Source organism: Cricetulus griseus, chromosome 6, assembly GCF_003668045.3.
Source record: "Cricetulus griseus strain 17A/GY chromosome 6, alternate assembly CriGri-PICRH-1.0, whole genome shotgun sequence".
Taxonomy (NCBI): domain Eukaryota; kingdom Metazoa; phylum Chordata; class Mammalia; order Rodentia; family Cricetidae; genus Cricetulus; species Cricetulus griseus.
This window is the reverse complement of record NC_048599.1, coordinates 112113287-112135583: the sequence shown is the minus strand read 5'-3', so window position 1 is coordinate 112135583 and position 22297 is coordinate 112113287. Positions and strand designations below refer to the sequence as shown.

The following is a 22297-nucleotide window of genomic DNA, read 5'->3' as shown; positions in this document are numbered from 1 at the left end:
AACTTTTCTTATTTTATGCTGCAACGAGCATACTATGGCAATACCATTTATTCTATATCCTGTCCACATTTGGTAGTGTCAATTTAAATTTACCATGGTAGCATGTATAGTGTGTGTCATTAGTGTTTAATTTTCATTTCATTGATGATTAATGGCACTTTTAAATGTACTTTTTTTTTTTTTTACATGCAGGTGTCCTTTTGGTGCAGTTCTGTTAAAGTAATTTGCTCCTTAAAAAACAAAACAAAACAAAACCCCTCAATTATCTTTTTGTGAAATTGTAAGAATTCTTACTATATTCTGGATGCTAATCTTTTTCATATGCATATCTTCAAAATACTTTCTTCAAGTTTATCAGTTCCACTTTCTTTGTTTTAAACAATGCCATTTGATTTTTTGAGACAGTATCTCACCATATTGTCCTGGCTGATCTGAAAATTGCTGTGTAGAGCAGGCTGACCTCAAACACTCACCTGTCTCTGCCTGTAAGTGCTGTATACCAGCACCTGTAAGTGCTGGTATAAAATCATGTGTCATCACACCCAACTGAACAATGTCATTGACAAAAAAGTAATTTTGATGAAATATAATTAAACAATTTTTATTTTAAAGGTCTCTTGTGTTTGTTATAATATTATCCATAATGCAATTTGTTGTAAGTTGTCAATCATAAACGACAAATCAATTCTTAATGGTATTTTTGCTGTGGTGGTGGTGGTGGTATTGGGCATTAAATAAAGGGGTTTTCACACTAGTAAAACACTCAATGATTGACTTGGCATTCAAGCCCCAGAATCCAGCTCTTCTTCAAAAGTGTGCAAAAGGACTCCTTTCTCTAATTTGTTTGGTTTCATGGTGTCCTTTGCTGTGTCCTAAGTGGTGAGACCATGCTGACCTTGGCCTGGGACTTTACAAACAAACCAATAAAATCAACATTTACAACTGTACCATTAAGAGCAGTGGTTCTCAACCTGTTGGCCACAACACCTTTGAGGTTGGATGACCCTTTCACAGGGTTTGTGTAAGACCATTGGAAAACACAGATCTTTACAATATGACTCACTAAAGTAGCAAAATTACAGTTATGAAGTAGTAATGAAAATAATTTATGGTTCTGGGTCACCACAACATGAAGAACTGTATTAAAAGATCACCACATTAGGAAGGATGAGAACCACTGCCTAAGAGCATTGATTTATTATGCCTGGGGACCATGCATGATGAGGGCCCATAGCATAGATGAAAGTTAGCCTGGACTGAGCCCTAGTCCATTTGCAGATGAGTGGTGCAGCCAAGACAGAGCAGCAAGGATGAAGAAGCCATTACCCCAATTGGATAACAGTATTAATAATTTGGCTTTTCAGTGTCCGAAGAATTGAATATCCCTTTTGCAATTCTGGATGTTTGTAGCTTGGTTCAGCATAATAGAAGGCTTATTAATTATACTAACTTTTAAAAAAGAGCCAGAATTTATGTTCACCACTGTCTTTCTGCATGTGTTCAAATAGTTTCTTAATTTCTTCTCAGCTCTATCATTCTTTTTTTCCTATTTGTATACCTTTAAGTTAGAGCTTTCAACTTTATAATAAAAATTCTTTTGAACATCGCTTTAGCTAATTCCTATAGATTTGGGCACATTTTAATTTTCATTCACTTAGTTCCTAACTTTTCATGTAATTATTTCTTTCTTGAACACTTAACACTGGCTCAGATGACGCAGGATTTCACAGGAGTGATGAACTCTACTCCACCTTCCTTTCTTTGTGCTATTGCTGACACATATTTTATAAAACCTATCAATTCACAGATATTATTTTCACATTGGTCAATTATCTAGAAGATGTATAAAGACAAGGGAAAATGTTCTCAGTTTAATCATTTATTAACTAGTTTTGGTCTTCTTCATTCCAGACTTTCACAGGGTAAATTTCTCCTTTCCTTGGAAAAATTTTCCGTTTCTTATAGTCTTCTTATGATAGATAAATCAAATCATTTGCTCCCTTGTCCTTCCTTGAAATGTAGTTTAATTATAAATTTCCATGTTGACAGATACTCTTTTTCTCTCAGCAATTTAGAGATCTTTTCCTATTGTCTTGTTGATCCCATTATATATAAGAAATCTGTCAATTTAGATTTATTATTTTGCTGTATATAATGTCTTGGTTTTGTCACCTTTTAATTCTTTTTTAATTTATGACTGGTTTTTGGGCAGTTTGATAATGTGACTTGATATGTCTTAGTTACAGTTTTAGTATTCATTGAACTTTTTGAACCTCTAGTTTATATTTTTTCTCTATCTTGACAAGAAATAAAGTCATTGTATTCTTGAACACTTCTCTGCTTGCTCCCCTCATCTTGAGGATTTGTCCATCACTTGGCCTCACTGGCTTGTCATTTCTGTCAGTTCCACTTGTCTTTTGTCTATTTCCTTTCTTGTTTCTGGATCACACCTTCTTTGTGTCATTGTAGCTATAATTAATTTTAAATTACTATTTTATAGTGCTGTTGTTGAATATTATTTTTAAGATGTGTTACATTTGTTCATGCTGTGAAATATTTGTTTAGTGATGCAAAGATGTGTTGTATTCCTTTATGTTGCATTTGTTTAACTCTGAGGCTGTGTTACTTTGCTTGTTTAAAACACCTGATTGGTCTAATAAAGAGCTGGGCAGCCAACAGCAAGACAGGAGAAAGGATAGGTGGCTATTCTCTGGCTGGCCCAGAGAATAAACAGAGGAGAAATTTGGGAGGAGAGAGATCAAGGAGTGAGAAAAGCTGGTCGCCACCCAGCTACACAGCCAGCTACAGAGTAACAGTGAAAGGAAGATTACAGAAGAAAAGGAAAAAGCCCAGAGGCAAAAGGGTAGATGGGAGAATTTAAGTTAAGAAAAGCTGGCTAGAAATAAGTCAAGCTAAGTCCGGGCATTTGTAAATAAGAATAAGACTCTATTGTTTACTTATTGAGAGCTGGGTGGAAGGTCTCTGAAGGGAAAAATGAGAAAGAGTAAAAAACAACCAATAACATAGTGCTATACTGTTTCTTTTAAAAATATTTGACTGTTCTTTCTTTTTTACTTTTTTCATGTGTGACCATCTTTCTCTGTGTGTTATATAGCTATATTAATATGTGTGTATATGTATATACATGTACACTTGCCATGCAGGCATGTGTTGAGCCCACAGCATGACGTCTGACTTGGGTTATTTTCTTCACTCAGTTTTCCATGTCTTATTTTTTGAGGCAAGATCTGTCACTGAACTTGTATCTTGTCAGTGAACTGTGTGGCCTTCAAGCTCTAGGAATCCTCCTGTCTCTATGCCCAGTTAGGGGTTAGAGAAACTTTGTCACCATGCCCAAATTTTTTTATGTGGTTGTTGGAGATTAAAAACAACCAACCAACCAACCAACCAACCAACCAACCAACCAACCAACCAACCAACCAGTCTTGCACAGCAAGTACTTTAGCCATTCAGCAATCTCCATAGTTTCAAAGTTCTACACTCTTCTTCATTATTATTTCAAATTTAAGTGTGTTTGTGAGTGAAATATAGAAACATAAATCTATATATTGATGGGGTATCATATAACATTTTGATAATGTATGTATTTAAATGTTTCTCATTTTAAATGGTAAAACAGTAAAAATCATTTAAATAGTTACTATCTATGGTCATATTAATAGCACATCAGAATTTCTTATTCCTATTCAACTATGTTATTACCCATTATTTGCCATTCTATTACTAATTTCCTCCTATACGCTCCCCTTTCTTGTTGCTACCATCCATATGTATGTGTAACACATTTTTGTCAGTCTTTCCATTAGTGGGCACAGAGGTTATTTCCAATTTGTTAACTATTATGAATTGTGTTGGAGTAAAGATAGGATATAAAGACATCTTTCTGACTTATTCCATTTCCGTTGTGTATAATCCCAGTAGTGAAATTGGTATATCATCATACTGTACTTTTATTTTTTTCATAATAGGTGCATTAATTTATGTTCCCACCAGCAGTGTTTAAGGGCTTTTTCTTGTAGCATATTTTTTTTTGTATTTTTGACAATAGACGTTCTTGCTAGAGTGGAAAGAGGTATTCTATTTTTAATGTGCGTTTCCATGGGGATTAGAGATGCTGAGCACTTTGCTGAACTTGGTCATTTATGTGTCATGTTTTGATAAATGTCCATTAAAGCCTATTGTTTCTTTTAAATTGTGTTGACTTTTGTTTGAGATCTTAGAGTTCCTCCTATACTCTGAATAGCAAGTAAAACCTTTTCAGAGGTATATGTGTTTCTTTACTAGATTAGTCTTTACTAGATTGTTTTCTTTGCCATTGAATTTGATGTAATCTCTGCTGTCTAATTTATTTTTTTTCCTGTTCTTCATTGTCTTGTCCAAAATACTTTTTTCAGTTATATACTGTTCCTGTGTTCTTCTAGATGGAGAACATGAAGATCGGGCTGATTTTTGTGCTCTACTTCTGAGCTCTAGCTCAAAGGTAAGGTTGGAGGCTTGCTTATAAAGCTTTGTTAGGGCTGTGTTAGTTCCTGTTCTATGGCTTTGTTTTACACCCATCTTCATATTTGTTCAGTGTTCTTTCATTTTTTTAGTTATGCACACTATTAAAATGAATTATCCAATCATTGTTCTGTGTACCAATCAGGAATTTAGTGAGAATGGCATTTAAAACTGTCTACAGATGCTGCAGTTATTTGCATTTACTGAGACAATTTTAAACAGGCACTTATTATTAGCCCGTGCTGGTCTCCAGTTTGTGTGCTTCCTGTTGTCAGTCCTGAGTGCAGGGATTGGAAGTGCACTAACCTTTGCCTCCCTTTAAATAGTTCAGGCTTCTTTTTTTCCTTGCATGATAATGCTGTAATATGTATATAAGTTCCTCTTTGTCTACAATGTGGCTTCATTTTTCTTTTACAATAAATAACTTAAGGAAGCTGAAATTTCACCCTGATAATCTTTCTGGTTATAATAAACACACAGATGATTTTTACATTAAAATTTTGGTTTTGCATTTATTTTTATGTTGAACGGCCCTGTTTTGCTATGATATAACCTGCTTAGTGTGTAAATATTGCAAATCACAAGAACCAATTAATTTTTGCATATAATTCCATTTAATGGGAGATACCAGGAAAAAATATATCATTATGCCTAAAGGCTAAGAACGTTTCATAAGCACTGTTATAATTGTTATCTTTCAAGTCTCAATTTTACCTTTCCCCTTATTAATGACATCATAGGTCATGACAGAACTCTCAAGCAGTGCTTAAAAATTTTTTCTGTGTGACATCAAGCTTTGCCCATCTCATTTGATCAAAGCTTATAAAAATGAGTCTTCTATTTGAATTAATGATACACGTGGAATGTGAATTGACTTTTTCTCTATCCAATTTGAAGAGTGTCTTCTCTTAGAAGATCAAATTTATCTGTTGGAATCGCAGATATTTTTTAAAGGACCAGTAAAAGTAACCTAGAGTTATAGTTATGAATAGATAAGAAATGCATAAGGAAAGAACAAAAGAAGGAAGGAGGGAAATAAAGAAAAGGAGGCAAGGGCACAAAGAAAATTAAAAAAGAAGGGAAGGAGGGGGAATAGGTAAGAGGAGCTGTCACTATTCTTCTGATATTAGATATTGTGTGTAGGCTAAATAAGAACTAGCATGTGTTTTCAATAAAATGATCCATATAACAGATATTACAGTGCTGAGGGCTTCTAAGCAGTGAACAGGATAATTGGTTGTAATTTTTGTAAGTTCCTTGAATTATTGTTTCTAAATATTTATAGGTACTCTTCTTAAGTAGATATATTTGTATTTATTTCACGGATATAAATATTTAATCAAGAGCAGATACATTTCTTTGCCTTGTTTTATATTAATGCAACTAAAATCTTTAACACTGTGAAATGTATTGTGATATATTCTTTTGCTGTTGCTTTGAGTGAGTTTGTGTGTATGTTTGTATGTATAGATGTACATATGGAGGTGATGTTCCGTGTTTTCTTCAATTGCTTTCCAATTGATATATATCTTAATGCATTTTATGCATTGATTTTGAGCATTATGCAAGTGTGTATATATTTTGTGTGTGTGTGTGTGTGTGTGTGTGTGTGTGTGTGTGTGTGTGTGTGTGTGTGTGTGCGCACGCGCGTGTGCCTCAAGTTTGTCATTTGGTACCTTTACTTGCTGAGCCATCTCTCTAGCCATTCCACTATATTTTCCAAGTCTATCACTGGACCTGGAGCTCAACAAACCCACTTGCTGGCCAGCAAGTCTTCTGGATCCTCCTACCATTCCACTATATTTTCCAAGTCTATCACTGGACCTGGAGCTCAACAAACCCACTTGCTGGCCAGCAAGTCTTCTGGATCCTCCTATCTCTGCTTTGCTGCCCCCGGGGTTACAGGTGTGCACTGCTGCACCGGGCTTCTATGTGGGTGCTGAGGACTTGTCAAGCTTGCAAGGCAAAACTTTTACTGCCTGAGTCATCTCCCCAGCCCCTCTATGGTTATAATTACAGACTAAAAGTACCTTGAATGTGTATTTCTGTATTTTAATAGGCTGCAGTTCCATTGCCATCTGCATGCATTGCTACTTCTGTGTTTGTAGCCAAGCCTGTGGTGGAATTAAAAGATCTTGAGGGTTTTAAAAAATGTATTTTATTATGAAAATGTTATTGAAATAAAAACTATATTTTTGGCAGAGTAGATTACTGAGAGAAACTATATTTTTGGCAGAGTAGATTACTGAGAGAACTTATTTAAGTTTCATAAATAGGTCTTATCTAACCATATTTCAGTAATTAATAAGGTGATACATGAAAATTAATTGTCAAGATCTATTTTCAACTTTGTACACTATCCAAGGGCAATGCTCCTTTTGAAGTTGTTATTGTTGCCTGCCATAATGTAGGGTATCACTAAGTTCTTTACAATGTATTTTCAAAATTATTATTAAGTCAACTCTATCTTGCCATAAAATCTTCTACTCTAAATAATATATGTAATAAATTATGTACTTTGTATAAAGCTACTACAGAGTATAAAGTAATGACTTTGACCTTAGAATGATGTCAAAAGAAAGCAATTTAAAATCAATAAAAGAGGAAATCAATTGTAGGTATAATTGTAATGGTTTATATCTATGAGAGAAAGATTTATATCTAGAACTTTATTTTCCAACTTAACTTGATCTCAACTTGTAACAGAAAATAGCTGTTAGTAATAAATTACAATCATTTTTATGTAACAATGAATAAATTGTAATTTTCATATCTGCAATATGAGAACCCATATCACTTCAGTTTTATACTCATGATATTCTAGAGCAAAACAGAAGCCTTCTTGAATGAAGAAATGGTGACTTCTGTATTTACATTTGAGAATTCAACCAGCCATGAACAAAAAATATTTTCAAAAAATTATGTCTGTATTTCACATGTACAGACACTTTTTCTCATTCTTCCTTGTGAGATTTATGAGGTGTTAGGAAATATAGGTAGCCTAGAAGTGATTTCATATACACCTGAATATATGTTTTGGTTAAAGGCAATTTTGTGATACTATATTTAAATTAATTTTTCAAATGTTATTTGTTGTTATTTTTACATGTGAGTGCCGATGTGAATTCATTTGCACCATGTGCATGCCTTGTAGTTTCAGAGACCAGAAGAGGGCATCAGGTTGGAACTAGAGGTAGAGGAGGTTGTGAGTGCGAAGAACAGAGCATCATCCCTAAGCAAGAGTAGCAAATGTTCTTAACCACTGAGCCATCCCTAGAGCCCTCAATGTGATACTATAGTGTGATATTGTTTTGCATCAAGGACTTGAAGAGGCTGAACTAATCCTGGGAAAATCAAGTGATGGGTTTATTTTATATTGATATTAAAGCTAGTTCTAAGAGTATGAAGAGAATTTTTTGTTTCTTCACTTCACTAGGAAATATCATACTTTACAGAATATCATATCTACATCTGTAATCCCACTATCTCCACAGTTTCCATAGTTTGCTTTATTCTCTATGTTCTAGAAATACCAATTTTGTGCTAATATTTATCCTAACAGATAGCAAAAGAGAAATCTACTTACAGCCAATCAACATGACACAAATGGAAAAGATTTTCTCCGAATTGGTGTTAGGAGACACATTTCCAAATCCTACACTGGTTAAACTGCTGAAGGTAAAATAAAGTGCCGTGACGTATTTGTCTTTAATGGATGGTCCAGAACTTGAGTCACTGTCATTGTAACGTTTCCCAATTTGTTGTCCTAAGGAATCCAACCATCCAATTTTGTCAGTCAGATATGGCCTCTCTACATTCCCAATCGCATACCAGATGCAAGCCAGCCAGTGGGCAATCAGGGCAAATATGCACATTAAGAGCATTAGAACAGCAGCGCCATATTCTGAATATCGGTCCAGTTTCCTGGCTACGCGTACAAGACGAAGGAGACGTGCAGTCTTCAAAAGACCAATTAATGTCGTTGTCTGTGGAAATAAATGTATATGGTCAGAAACAGCTGTAAACAATTCAGGGTATGATCTTGTAAGGTAGAATTTTTAACAGAAAATGGGAAACAGACACAGGCTTGAATCAAGTATGAAGATTAGTTCTTCATCCAGAGTTTTAATTCCACTTTGAAAAACACGTGGTTCATTAACCCAGTGTCTTGGTGTACAAGATCCATGGAAAGAAAATCAGACTACCCAAGGTCTACAAAAGGAGCTTTCACATGATGTGTACTACTAAGATGTTCCTTCCTCAACCAATGTCCAAGGAGTTGATTGTGTGTCTACTAAGTACCACACACTACAAATACAGTGCTCAAAGGAAGCACTCTGTAACAAAGACAGACAATTATTTATAGACAAATAATCTCCTCTAGTGAATAGAAAAAAGGCTATTTCCTTGGCAGAGACAATAAGAAGTGAGATTTTGGCATTAGCAACTGTATGGGTATTTGGTGACATAGTTTGTGGTAGAGATCACAAGAAAGGAAGACCCCAAGACCTTTCTGAGCAGCCTATGCTGAAATGAAAAAACACCTGAGCCAGTCAGCCGAGCTCCTTTTGTAACCATGACAACCCTTAGTGGACATCTGCATGCATGAATTACAATCTATATTTAAATATCTTTTTCTTTCTTTTTTTCTTTCTTTTTTCCTGAATGCATCATGTTCATAAATCGTTTCTTGGCATCCTGATGACACAACTGTATTTTGGAGTATGATGCATGTTAACTAATTGCATGATTGTTATTGACCAGGTATTTAATGATAGGATACTTTAACATAATAACAGGATATTTAACTGGCTGTTAGGAATCGAAATCTGATAAGTACAAATTACAAGTTCATTTCTCATGTTTCCTAAATAATGTCAGCTATAAGTACTATATAATTCACAGAGCATATAATTATTCCATAGTTACATGGTATTTACCAATCAATTATTGAGTCATTTTATCTCTTCATTGTGGTGTTTATTTTACAAAGTACATCCAAATGTGTTAAGAATGCTAATGTTTTAATTGAAGAAATAGCACTTGGAGTAGCTAGCATCCCATAGCTATGAATATTGATTTAGTGAAAAAATATTACTGAATATACAGGAAAACTTTTAATGCAAAACATCATAGTTCTTCTGTTTGTTTCTTTGCTGTACTCTAGCAGTCAAGCAAAGGAAAAATCCTTTAGTCTCCCTTAAATTCATTTCTGTAAGATTGGAACCCTCCAAAAGTGGGAGGGGTATGCCTAGCTTGGATAGACTTATCATAAGAGGCTTATAATTTTGTTCATTTTGGTTGTACCAATAGTAAGTTAATATTTTTCACAATGCAACACAGAAAACAGCTTTTCCTTTTTAGCACATTTAAAGACATATACCCCTTCAACAAATTCTAGAATTTAAGGTAGCATTACAGGGTCTACTGGAAATAAAGTAAATGTCCCTATTTGTATCATCAACACTTTACTTTGGCAGTTATGTGCAAGGACTTTCTAGCAGATCTAAGAACTACTTGCATACTAGTATGCTACCTTGGACAGGTTATTCTTTTACACTCAAGCTTCAGTTATTCTATTTGTAAATGGGAATATGATGTCTATATGATTGTAGGTAATATCTAATAAATGGTAGCTCATCATATTTCCATTTAAATATCTCCTTACTTTTCTGTTTCTACTACTAGGAATTTTATACTATAAAATGTGTTGATGGAGCTTATGTACTTTCTATATATACTTCTCAGATTTTTGGAACCTCAAATGGAAGCCTTGTAACATGGATGATGCAGTGCCCTCAGAAAATGGATGGGTCTTGGAAAGTCCAGAACTTCATCCAGGTACATGGTTACCAGACTCTTACGGTAGGAGTCACATTTGTTCATTCTTACCACTTTTGCACAGTTCAGACTTTTGAGTTTATTTCTTGTGAAAATACAACTGCCTATTTACTTATGTTTCAAAACCAGAGATGTTTAAAGATTATTGTGCAAATACAAAAATTCTTACTTGGCTTTAGAATAAAGCGTTTCAAAATAATTTAAATATAATGCAGAGTCACCAGCTAGTATTTAAATTAAGTAAATTCCAAACAATACATGGACAGTTTTCATAATGGGTTGTAAAGCAGTAGACCAAAAGGAAAATAATAAAAATCTCCTGTGCATTTCTACCTCAAACACCCTAAATTTCCTCCTATGTTTAGTTAATGATGAAAATAAAATTTGTATGTAACTGAGTTTTTATAAGTATATAAATAAGTATAACTTGAGTGATCACACATGAATGACATATATTCTGAGGAAAAAGAAGTTCAAGAAGCCTTAGCCTCATTCTCAATTTTTATGCATGATGATTACAAAAATAATAAGAGAAAGGTGGGACAGGAGGAAGTACAGAGCAAGGAGGAGAAGGAGAGAAAGGGGGAATGGAAGGAAAAGAAGCAGACTGGGAGGAGGAGGAGAGATGATGAAACAGTTGTGACTTGCATCCTGAGGAAAGGTTGAGTGAACAATGACTTCAACAGTCTTTCGCGACTCTGTATCATTTACCCAAGCACAACTACATGAGCTTGCTTTATGTTGTACCAACGTTGTGCCTTATTTCTATTGACAAATGCTGCCAACTCACTTGGGTCTTCTTTGCAAGTGACCCTTGTATATATTGCCACATTGTCTTGTGTGAGGTCATAGAGAGAAGATAAATGATGGTACCAAATTTCTGAGAGAATAGGCCAGGACATTTCCAGTCTCTTCTTGCTGAGTAACTCTTGGCAAAAGAATTTAAATGAATACAAGCTCAGCAGGTTCTAAACTGTGATGATTTTTTATAAATAGGGTAATAAAAATAGATAAGAAGAGAGTACTTCTATAGTAGTTGAAGGAAGGTACTGTGCCAATTTTACCTATGAGCTGTAGTAAGGAATACGCAAAGAATTCTAGAATAGCAAACTTCATCTTATTGTTCTTGTGCAGTCTAGATCTCAGCTCATTTATTGTGATTGGAAATAATACATTTTTTCCTGACTGTCATAGTAAAGAAACTTTACTTATACAAGATTTTTATTTTAAATGCCCTTTTAAGTAGTTTTTAATTAGACAACTTTCCCTCACAAATACAATTATTTGTATCTCTTTAATAATGAGTATAATTCAATTACATTGTTTAAAAAGTCCTAAATTGATTATTAAAAGTCCTAAATTCCTTCTGATATTGAGGGAAATTAGGTTTCCTCATTAAACCTAATTAACTTTTTTTGGTTAAAGATACAACTAGAAATATGTTGTATCAGAGACCAGACTAAGAAAGAGTACATTAATTTTATTTGATAAACATTATGTAATAAATTAGTCAATACCTTCTTCCAATGTTGGAAACTTTTGTGAAGGACTGAAATTAAGTAATTCACACCAGTATTAACAACTCTCAAGAATAAATCTGTGTAAACTTAAGTTGAGAAAGATTTACTGATAAGAGAAAATTATATGTTGAAATTTTAAAAAAATTACCTTATTTTGTTAATATTTATAAGTTTCTTATACTAAAAATATTAAGTATACTTAGTAAGCTTCGTTTTAATCACTTAGTAAAAGTAAACTTATAAATTATAGCAATCATTCTTTTATAAATGATGAAATTTAACACATTCTTTTTGGTTATATAGAATGGATTATACAGGCAGTCATCAATGAAACTTCAACTTAATGCATCACTCTATCCCACCTCCCAAGAAAGAAATTTATGGGGGAGGCAGTAACATTTGCAAATATAAATGTCAAGATTCCATATTCAATTTTTTTGCTTTAAATTTTATCCTCAGTAACTCCTATTCAGGTGTATACTTTACACACCATTCAATGAATTTTTTAAACAATATAATTCAATATCATTGTCTAGTTTCTAGTCTTTTTTTCAGTTGTCTAATACTTTTCAATATTTCTGAGGGCATGTTTATTAATACAATCAAAGGTCTATATCTAGATATGTGCTGAACTCTGGGGAATTTCCTAGCTTATTTCTTTTTTCATATCAAATTTCACAATTGCTTTCACCAACTATGCATTCCAAAGAAATGATTCTACAGCCTTGCTGGGGAATTCCTTTTAATACTTAACAAGCTTAATGATTGATCAACTTACTCTGTTTCATAGTTAACATTCTTATCCTACCGTAATATTAAATCCCTTTCTATTTTATTTCAATAACATAGAAACTGGCCAATGATTGTTAAGTTTTAACAGACAAATAAAATATCCCATATAAAAGTATGAATATTATACTCTTTTAATTGAAATTTGAGTTTTTACCAAGAAAAAAATGTATTTTATATACTCTATCACTTTTAGTCAACACATATAAATGATTAATTTAAAGAAAATATTTTTTCAATTGGACATTTTGTATTTATGCCACTTGTCATGCCACAGAATTGAGAGGCATGATCAAAGCTCCAAGTAGAGGCCAAAGAAAATTACTGTAAAAAATAAATCAAACACTATCTAAAGGAAGAGAAATTGTTGTTACTGTTGACATGATATATGCATATTTTCAAGCTGTGCTCTGTTATTTCAAGTGGAATATGAGCATCTCATTTGCATAATAATATCTAGTCAATTCATGACATCTATCATAAAGATCAAATGTAAGGAGAACAGCTCACACGATAATCAGAATTTCTACAGAAGGCTACTAATATTTTCTCTATGTTCGTTTCACAGTTCATATATCAGGGTAATTAGTGAAAGAAACATTTTGTGAGCAGAAATTCCACTTCCCTATTGGAATTTTTCTGCAAAGAGCCCCTAGTTATTTTGGTTATTTTGACTGCGTTTACAATTCATTAAGGTATGAGTCAGAGGTCAGCAAAGCAAGTAACTGAAACTAGAACTTTAGTTTTCAGGAAGGAAGGAGATAATGGTCTGTGTAACTAACTAGAGTTCTCTAGCTCCTAAATGTTAAAGACTTGAAAATTTGCCATGGAGAATCCAAATATGGGGAAATTTGGGACAGAAAATCAAATCTGACTTTATGGAGATCAAGGGAAAGATATTGTTCCTTAGCATTGATGATACTGAAGCAAATCATTGTGGCAGTGTCATGCTTGATGAAGCCAAAGTTAGGAACCACAGAATTATTTGTCTTTCTAAATGATATTAATGTCAGCAAGGTAGTAACAATATAAGCAAGCTCAGCAATGCTCAGCATTCATTTTCTGCAACATGTTTATATCAGTAAAGGAGATCCTCTAGTATATATATATATATATATATATATATAATATATATATATTTAATTATAGTAAAAATCAATGTTAGTTTGAAAAATATGGGCAATTGTGTCTTCTTTAGTAAAACCATATTGTCTCATTATCCTTCTATTGTTAATATGTATGTTTTATAGATAAAATTGTATTTTTACAAAATTGGATTTTGAACTGACTATAAAGTAGTTTAATATTCAGGTATAGGAATATATTAATGTTTAATTGATATTGAGAAAAAATATCTTCTCTTACCTAATTGATGTGAATATATAGGAAAAAATCATTCAAATAGTTCAGTAAAATCATTCTCCTAGCTTTAAACCATTAGAAAATATTTTTTCATTAATTTTATTATGTATATTTGCATGTAGTTTCTATCAATGTTCACTAATGAATGCATGAAAGCCTGGATGTTTGTATTTCTGATGTGGCCAGCACATTTTATATGTTTAAACAGCACAATTACCCCATTACTGTGATTATATCTAATTTTTAATTTAAAGACTGTCTTCTCTCTTATATGGCTATATGTGTCTTTCTAGTTGCTCATAGGGTGCCTGATTTGCCTTCCAGCTGTCTGTATGACTAATAAGCATCTCATACTTATTATGATCAAAACATCTCACAATAAACTTTTTTTCTCCTGCACAATACACCTTTTTCTCCCCAGTATTTTACCATCTGGATGAGGACATTACCATTCATGAAAGTCGCTTATAAAAGTACCTTTTCTCCTATCCCTACTCCCACCTGAATTATTCAATGAGTGAACTACAAAAGATGTTTTGAATTAGTTCTGATTTTTCTTTTTTTCATGGATATTTAATTAACCAACAATTTACGATGGATGATATTTCAAATATACCATATATTATCTATTTTCTACATCTCTTGTATCATGTGTTCATGCTTTTTCCTCATCACCATACATCACAGTCTGGACTTTAACTTGGGTCCCTTGCTCTTGACTGTCCAGTACACAGAGAACAGTCTACACAATCTTTTAAAATGTCAATCAAAGTCAGTTCCATTCAAGAATCTTGTTAAAGCCATAATAAACAGATCTAATGATTCTTTGTGATTTAGTTCTCATATCTTAGCACCTCATCTTTGACTTTGATTCAGCCTTGATGCCACTGGCATTTTTCTATTCATCTAACATTCCAAACATGATAGTCAACAGAGGATATGCTATAACTCTTCCCTTTGGTTTGAAGTGTTTTGTAGTGTCATATGGCTGGAAATTTCTTACATGTCAAAGCTTAAATGACCCTCTTAGTGGTCTTTTCTAGTCTCTCAGTCTATGTTAGCCAACCACATATTGTTCTTTCCACCCAATTTGAGTCATTTTAGTATTTGATCTTTTATGAGAATGTAGAGTAGAAACTTTTTCTTTTGGTTTATGTTTTTCGAGGTAGGGATTCTCTGTGGCTTAGGAGGCTGTCGGGGAACTTGTTCTTGTAGACCAGGCTGGTATTGAACTCACAGAGATCCTCCTGCCTCTACCTCCCCAGTGCTGGGATTAAAGGTGTGCTCCACCATTGCCTGACTCTAGAGTAGAAACTTATCTATCTCTTTGATTTCTTAATCTATAACAATGCCTGTTGCTTTTAAGGCTACTCAGCAAACATTTGGTGATGCATGAGGTATATTATATTGCTACTGAATAGGAACAATGTAAAACATAGAACCAGGGAGGCCAGTTAATGGCCTGTTGTACAAAACTGGAATAATAATTAAACTTCCCAGGCATGGCATCAGATGAAATATTTTTTTGCAGTTAATTCTACTTAAAAAACATGCACAGTAAACACAGTATTAGATTTTTTTTTCTTTTTGGTTTTTGAGACAGTGTTTCTCTGTGTAGCTTTGGAGCCTATCCTGGCACTTGCTCTGGAGACCAGGCTGGCCTCGAACTCACAGAGATCCGCCTGCCTCTGCCTCCCGAGTGCTGGGATTAAATGCATATGTCACCAATGCCCGGCCAGTATTAGATTTTAATGTTACTTCTTAGTAGAATGAGGTCAGTAGACACTATGATACCTAGAAGGGTCTCCAGCAACAAAACTTTACATTTCTTAAATAAGTTTTCAGTGTCCTGCTGGTAATTTACATATTTAAAAGCGAAAATTGCATATCCATTAATCTTTCCAGCTATTTCCCCACTCTGTAAGTTTCAGTCAAGTTTTTAGTTTTCTTTTTCACCCTCTTTTTCCTTAGACTATTTCACCATATACTGATGTGAATCTTTTAAACTCTCTCTTGCTTTACAACATTTGTTGTAGCAGTGATTATTTGAATTACATATTTGAAAGGAATTTTACATTTTAAAATGTGTAGTAACTGAAATTAAAATAATCTAGCATTTAATTCTACCTTGATGGCTGTACTTAGAATTTCTAAATATCTTTTATTTTGACTATTATTGATTGAATATCATAAGTATATTAAGTTTTTCTAATATTCTATTTGCATATTCATTTGACTTCCAAAGTTTGATTCACTGTCAATATGTGTATATAGTTAATGTACTCTCTCTCTCTCTCTCTCTCTCTCTCTCTCTCTCTCTCTCTCTCTCACACACACACACACACACACACACACAAATACACACTATTCACACCTTTGAAACTGAAGTTTTATTCTACAGTTTATCAGGAGAAGTTTGTGTAATATAACTGCATGTAATCCCTGCTATATGAGACAGCTGGCCTGAGCGATTGTAAATTCACCGATCCCAGTCTGACAGCTGGGGAACCAGCATAGGACCGAAAAAGGCCCCTGAACGTGGGTGTCAGTTGGGAGGCCTGGGCAGTCTATGCGGCCTCTGGCAGTGGAACCAGCATTTAGTGCAGGAATGAGCTTTGGTAGCCCATTCCCTATGGAGGGATACTCTCTTAGCCTGGGTACAGGAGGGAGGTCCTGTCCCAAATGATGTGTCAGAATTTGATAATCCCTAATGGGATGGGGGATTGGTGGTGGGCACAGGAGGATGGGAGGGAGAGGGAACTGGGATTTATACGTAAAATAAGATTGTTTTTAATTTAAATAAAAATTTATTTTAAAAATCAAAGATAAATATCAATGATAAAATGTTTTATAATGTCTTTTAGTTATAACTCAAATTAGGAATCACCTTAGAAGATCTTTAACAACTATTTTTTCTTTCATTTCATATGTGTTATTTCATTTAGTGCCAAATAAAATATCAAATTACCAAGGAAGACAATTTCATTAGCATTCTTTTACAGATAATGAAAGGGTCTGGGACCCTGTCATAATCCATTGTCCTGAGCTCTCCTAACTTACAGATTGATGAGTCTTTCAGTAAACTTAATTCTACACACACTGATGCTTCTTCCCCCTGGAAGACAAGGATTCTTTTGCCCTGAAGCCTTCAGTGGTTAACAAGCAAGTATCTGTTGAGATCTCTTTTTTCTCTCGAAATGTACAAATTAAGAAACCAACAAAAGATAATGAGAAATTCTTATGCAGAAAAGGACACTGATTTTGATTTTTAATTTCAGCACATTGAGTTGTCTTTTTCAGTCAACTTTCTTGGAGTTACTTTTCTATGTACCACTATGGTTTGTTTTAATTGTTAAATTGTCAACTTGACAAAATCTAGAAAGTGTCAACGAGGTTTATCTAAATGGTTTGTGGGGTGTCTGTAGGGGAATTCTTATGAATGTATTTATAGACATGGGAAGACCCAGCCTAAAGTGTTTGACCACATTCCCAGGGTTTGGGTCTGAAATTGTACATGTGTAGATAAAGCAATTGCGCAGTAAGGATTCATGCACTCATTCTCTCTGTGTTCTTGGCTGTGGCTTAGACCAGCTGCTACAAGTTCCTGATGTCTTGACTTTCCCACACTGATAGACTAGAACCTGGCCTTGTAAGGTAAAATAAACCCGTTATCCTCTAACTTGTTTTTTGTCCTGGTATTTTATCAGAGCCCTAGAAAGGAAACTTAAGACACATACCTTCTGTAAATATTTTCATGATAGAAATACTTATATACTTTAACAACTACTGATAATTAAATAAAGCAGACACTAACTGAATCTGTCCCAAAGATATTTTGAAGATCTGATTATGTTTATGGACCCTCTATTCAGAAAATGTACCCAATATACATTAACTTGTCATTTTTTTCTTAAGGTTCTCAACTTTATAATATATTAGAAATATACATTAAGTATTTCCCAAAATGAGAGATAGAAGTGAGTTTTGATAAAGGCATTTCATAAAGTGCCCTCTTTTTTATAGTTGGAGCAAAGAACAAGTCTTTCTTCAGTCTACACCCCAATTAGTGATTTAAGAATGAAGACATCTTTAATGTTTGATAGCTTTTCCCTCAAAAATTTAATCTGTAGGGATTTTACTCAATAGGGATATGCTGGATGCTCTGTGCATGTGTTTCAAAACTTAAGTTCTTAGCTACAGCATGGATAGTATCTTTGCATCTCTTAGCAGATATAGGAGGAATTTCAATTATTTGCAACAGAAAATGCCTTCATTTCATTTTATATTTCCAGGTGAAAATGTGCTTCATCTGTGAGATGTGGCAACTTTTGAAGCAACTATTGTTTCTTCTAGTTAATGTAGATTTACTTTTACAATTGCAGTCTTACAGAAAATAAAATTCTTAAGCAGCTCTTACCTCATCAGAACCTGATCCAAATATCAGCAAGTCAAAAGGGATGGCTGCAACCATGTCAATCAGGAACCAGCCTTTGAAGTAGTGTATTGCTATTTTGGCAGGATCACTTACCACTTCTTCATTCTGATTTACATAGGTTGTTCTGAAGTTTATTAGAATGTCTATAATAAACATAATATCCACAATCAAGTCTACCACATTCAAAGGGCTACAAGAATAGCCACATTCTCGCCTTTTCTGTTCTTCTCTGTCGTTGAGAAGAAAGGCTGCAGAGTAGGGGGTGAATATAGCAGTATAAATGACCAATAGTAAAATAAGCCAATCCCAGACTGCTTTGAAAGGGCTGTAGTGCAGTATTGTAAATTTGTTGATGCGTGGTGTCTGCAGCTTGTATTCTGGCAAGACATCTGCTCCCAAAGAAAGAACCTGAGTATAAGAAAGAAAATCAGGTATACATAAAAATGTCATTATAAATTCTGTCAGACAAATAAAAATAGTAAGGCAATTATACAACATGATGTATCTGGAAGAAGACATGTTATTTCGAAATACTAATGAAAAGCACACATACATTTAAATGATGTATAATACGTATTTGGTGATGCTGTCAGTTTAAGAAAATCCCAACGGCATTTCTTGATAAATAAGATTTTTCACCAAAATTTAATATATATTATTCCTGAGACATTAAGGAATCATTAATGTTTTTTAAATACATGAATATATTTAGAAATACATAAAATCAGTTAATTTAAGTAATAGTTCAGTTTTCAAATGTTGGAAAGAAGTGGCTGTGAAGAATAAAAGAAATATATATGGATCTAAAGTCAGATTTGCTTTATACATAGTAATTAATAATTAAGTTTTGATAAATTAATTGGAAAATGAGATCTCAATAAACCTCTTCAGATCTTTAGTTAAGCATTATTTCCTCCTAGTAATGTTTTCAATATGAGCAAAAGCAAATAAGGTTAAAATATACTCTAAAGATCCTTTTGCTTAGATGATGAAAAGGTATTCATATTCTGGGACAAATAATAGCTTCCTCCAATTTTTCTGAAATTAAGTTAATTACATGGGAGCAGGGAGCTTCAGAGTTCTTCAGATGATTAACTGGAATTGTCAAAAGATTCTTATCTAATCAGGGGCATGCAAATACTAAGATATATTCTCTTAATAAAGAATCAGGTAAACTAAAGTCATTTAGCTTTATAGTTTTAGTTTATCTGAGAATATCAGTTCTAAACTTGAGTCATGTCTAAAGAAAACTCATGAGTTCATGATTGCTACAAACAAATTTAAAAAAACAGAAATCAAAACAGAAGAGTTTTCAGCTATGCAATGTGCCATATAGTGAGCCTTTTTAAGGTGCCTGTGAGGAACAATATTGTACTTTTTATATCACACCTGTGCACAATGGCTCAATATATGAAGTAATTTTTAAGTATACAAAATATATTCTTCTAAATAGCAAATATTTTATTGGTTTTTATGATGTGGATCTCAGCTCCACATAATTATTTTTAAAAATAATTATGGAAATTCTATACATATTGAATTTAAGTATACTAACGAACCTTTTTGGGCTTATTTCAATATTCAGTTTCATTTTTATTGTCATATCTCATTCTTTGTTTACTCATGTTACAAGTTATTATCCATCACTTAAAATAGACTTGAAAAGTTTCTTCAAAATGCTATATGACCTAACTATTAAGCATAACATCGGAATTGACCTAAACTAGGCAAAGTGGTTATATAATAGCTAAATTAATTTAAATAGTTTTGGAAAACAACAGTATAATTCAATTATTTATTCAGACCACAATAAATATGAATTAAGAAATATATGGAGGATTGGAAAGTTATCTCAAATTATGTTGGAAAATGACAAGCTAAGCATAAGGGCATTATAGAGGCTTCGAAACAAAGAGAAGGACCTAATATTTTACAAAATATTAATAATCCTTATAATCTAAGACATGCAAATATGTAAGCACACCACTTTCCAAATTTGAATAGGTAAAATATTTTGTTTAATATTTCTTTATCACTTGGAAAGAGCAAATTATATCAAACACTACTGCCATATTATTCAACCTAGAAAGCTAGTGTGTGACATCTTGGTTGGAAAGTATGGATCATCTTTCAAGCTGTCATGTAACTCAATGTGCCTTTCTCATAAAACACCGTCTCCCTATCTTGTACAATGTGGAATTTAAAACCTTATTTTGGATGTCAAGATTTAAAAAAATGGATGTGTTCTATTTTTCCAGCTCCCTCCAGTCCCCATGTCTTCATGGGCTACTCCAACAAAATAAGGCTGAAAGTTTTGAGCTAAGCAGATCTTTGTAAACCCCAAACCTACAATTTTCCTCACAGAAGAGTAGAGAAAACAGCAAGGACAACAAAACAGTTTTTCTTTTACAAATAGGTATTGTTTGGGATTGCCCAGTGTTTAGGTGGCATGCTTCAGATACAACCCCCAATCAATTAGAATGTACACAACAACTGGAACATCTCTTGGGGAGTAGAACTGTGGCTGGAACTCTATCCCTTCCACAAGACATTTGGTGTTTAGGTGTACACTGTTTCTGATGTCAAGGTATTGGGGAGATTGGTAGGTTTTTTGAATTCCTCTTTACTCAGTGTCTGAGGGTGGGAATGGTGCTAAGGTAGGATAGGGAATCTTCATAGAAGAGTCAGGAAAAGATGACAGCCATGTTGAGACTTTGAATACAGGTCCCAAGTGCATAATGCAAAGGACATGAGGAGACTGAAACTAAAGCACATTGCATGTTTATGTCCTAATCTACAGCATCTATAATGTGACCGTACTTGAAAATGTAGTCTTTACAGATAGAATGAAGTTAAAATGTGGCCAGAGTAGTACAATAATTGATGTTTTTATAAAAGAAAATATTCAGGTGCAGAAACACAAAGACACATATAGAGAATCCCACAAGCTACAGGATGCAGAAGAACCTGCATGTCAACAATGGGCAAGCCTGTCTTATCACAGCAGGGTTCAAGAAAGGAGCGATATGGCTTTCCGCTTGGAAACACCTTATTAATACTTTGATTTGGAGCCTATAAGTTCCAAAGTTATGAGGGAATAAAATCCCATTGTTTTAAAACACTTTTTAATACTTTTTTACCTGCAGCTATAGGAAACTAATACAATGGCAAAAATAGAAACAGATGAGTCATAAAGTACTTAACATCTGTGAACTAAATCTGCTATCATTAATTCAATATTTGACAATTCTGTATACCAAAAAATTGAACATTGGCTACTTGGCATGGGCCAATATAATACATAAAATCATGGTTTTCCTTTTCAAAATTTCATGCCATTTTGATAAAGTAAAAATAGTGTCACAACCTTCAAAGATTTAATTGCTGTTTCAGGATAATCTAATGTAATCCAAAAGGCAAACACTGCTCTTGTTGGCCTTTGAAAGCCAATTTATATGGCATTACTTTGTAGCTCTGCAAGGCTTTGTTCACTTAAAGTTAACTTGAGCTTTAGGGCATTTTTGAATCCTCCATCCAGTGATCACATAATCAAATTATCTCTGGAACTGGGTTTAGAATAGTAGTTTATTATATTGCAATATAATATACTTCAGCATAAAATCATTGTCTTTTGTTTTACATATAGTGGAGTAGATTTTCATGGTCTGAGCTCAAATGTTATGTTACAGGATTTTTAACTTGCACATGGCTATGCACGAATAATTTGATCACTTAATCATCATGTAACTTTATTAGTAAAAGAATTTCAACAACTTTTGTTTACATGCCATATTTTAGTATCATGAGTTCTAGATATAAATCCAATTGA

The 22297-nt window shown here is 33.6% G+C and overlaps 1 protein-coding gene across 2 annotated transcripts in view; it reads right to left on the bottom strand.

Annotated features, from left to right (window-relative positions):
* The window catches only part of Kcnh7 (potassium voltage-gated channel subfamily H member 7), a 454061-nt gene that overhangs the window by 62036 nt on the left and 369728 nt on the right, over nt 1-22297 (bottom strand). For both annotated transcript variants that reach the window (XM_035446851.1, XM_035446852.1), the window contains exons 7-8: nt 18451-18876; nt 8108-8507 (exon numbers count right to left, since the gene is read on the bottom strand). In XM_035446851.1, coding sequence (XP_035302742.1) covers nt 8108-8507; nt 18451-18876 — 826 coding nt within the window. The remainder of the gene's footprint in view (nt 1-8107; nt 8508-18450; nt 18877-22297) is intronic.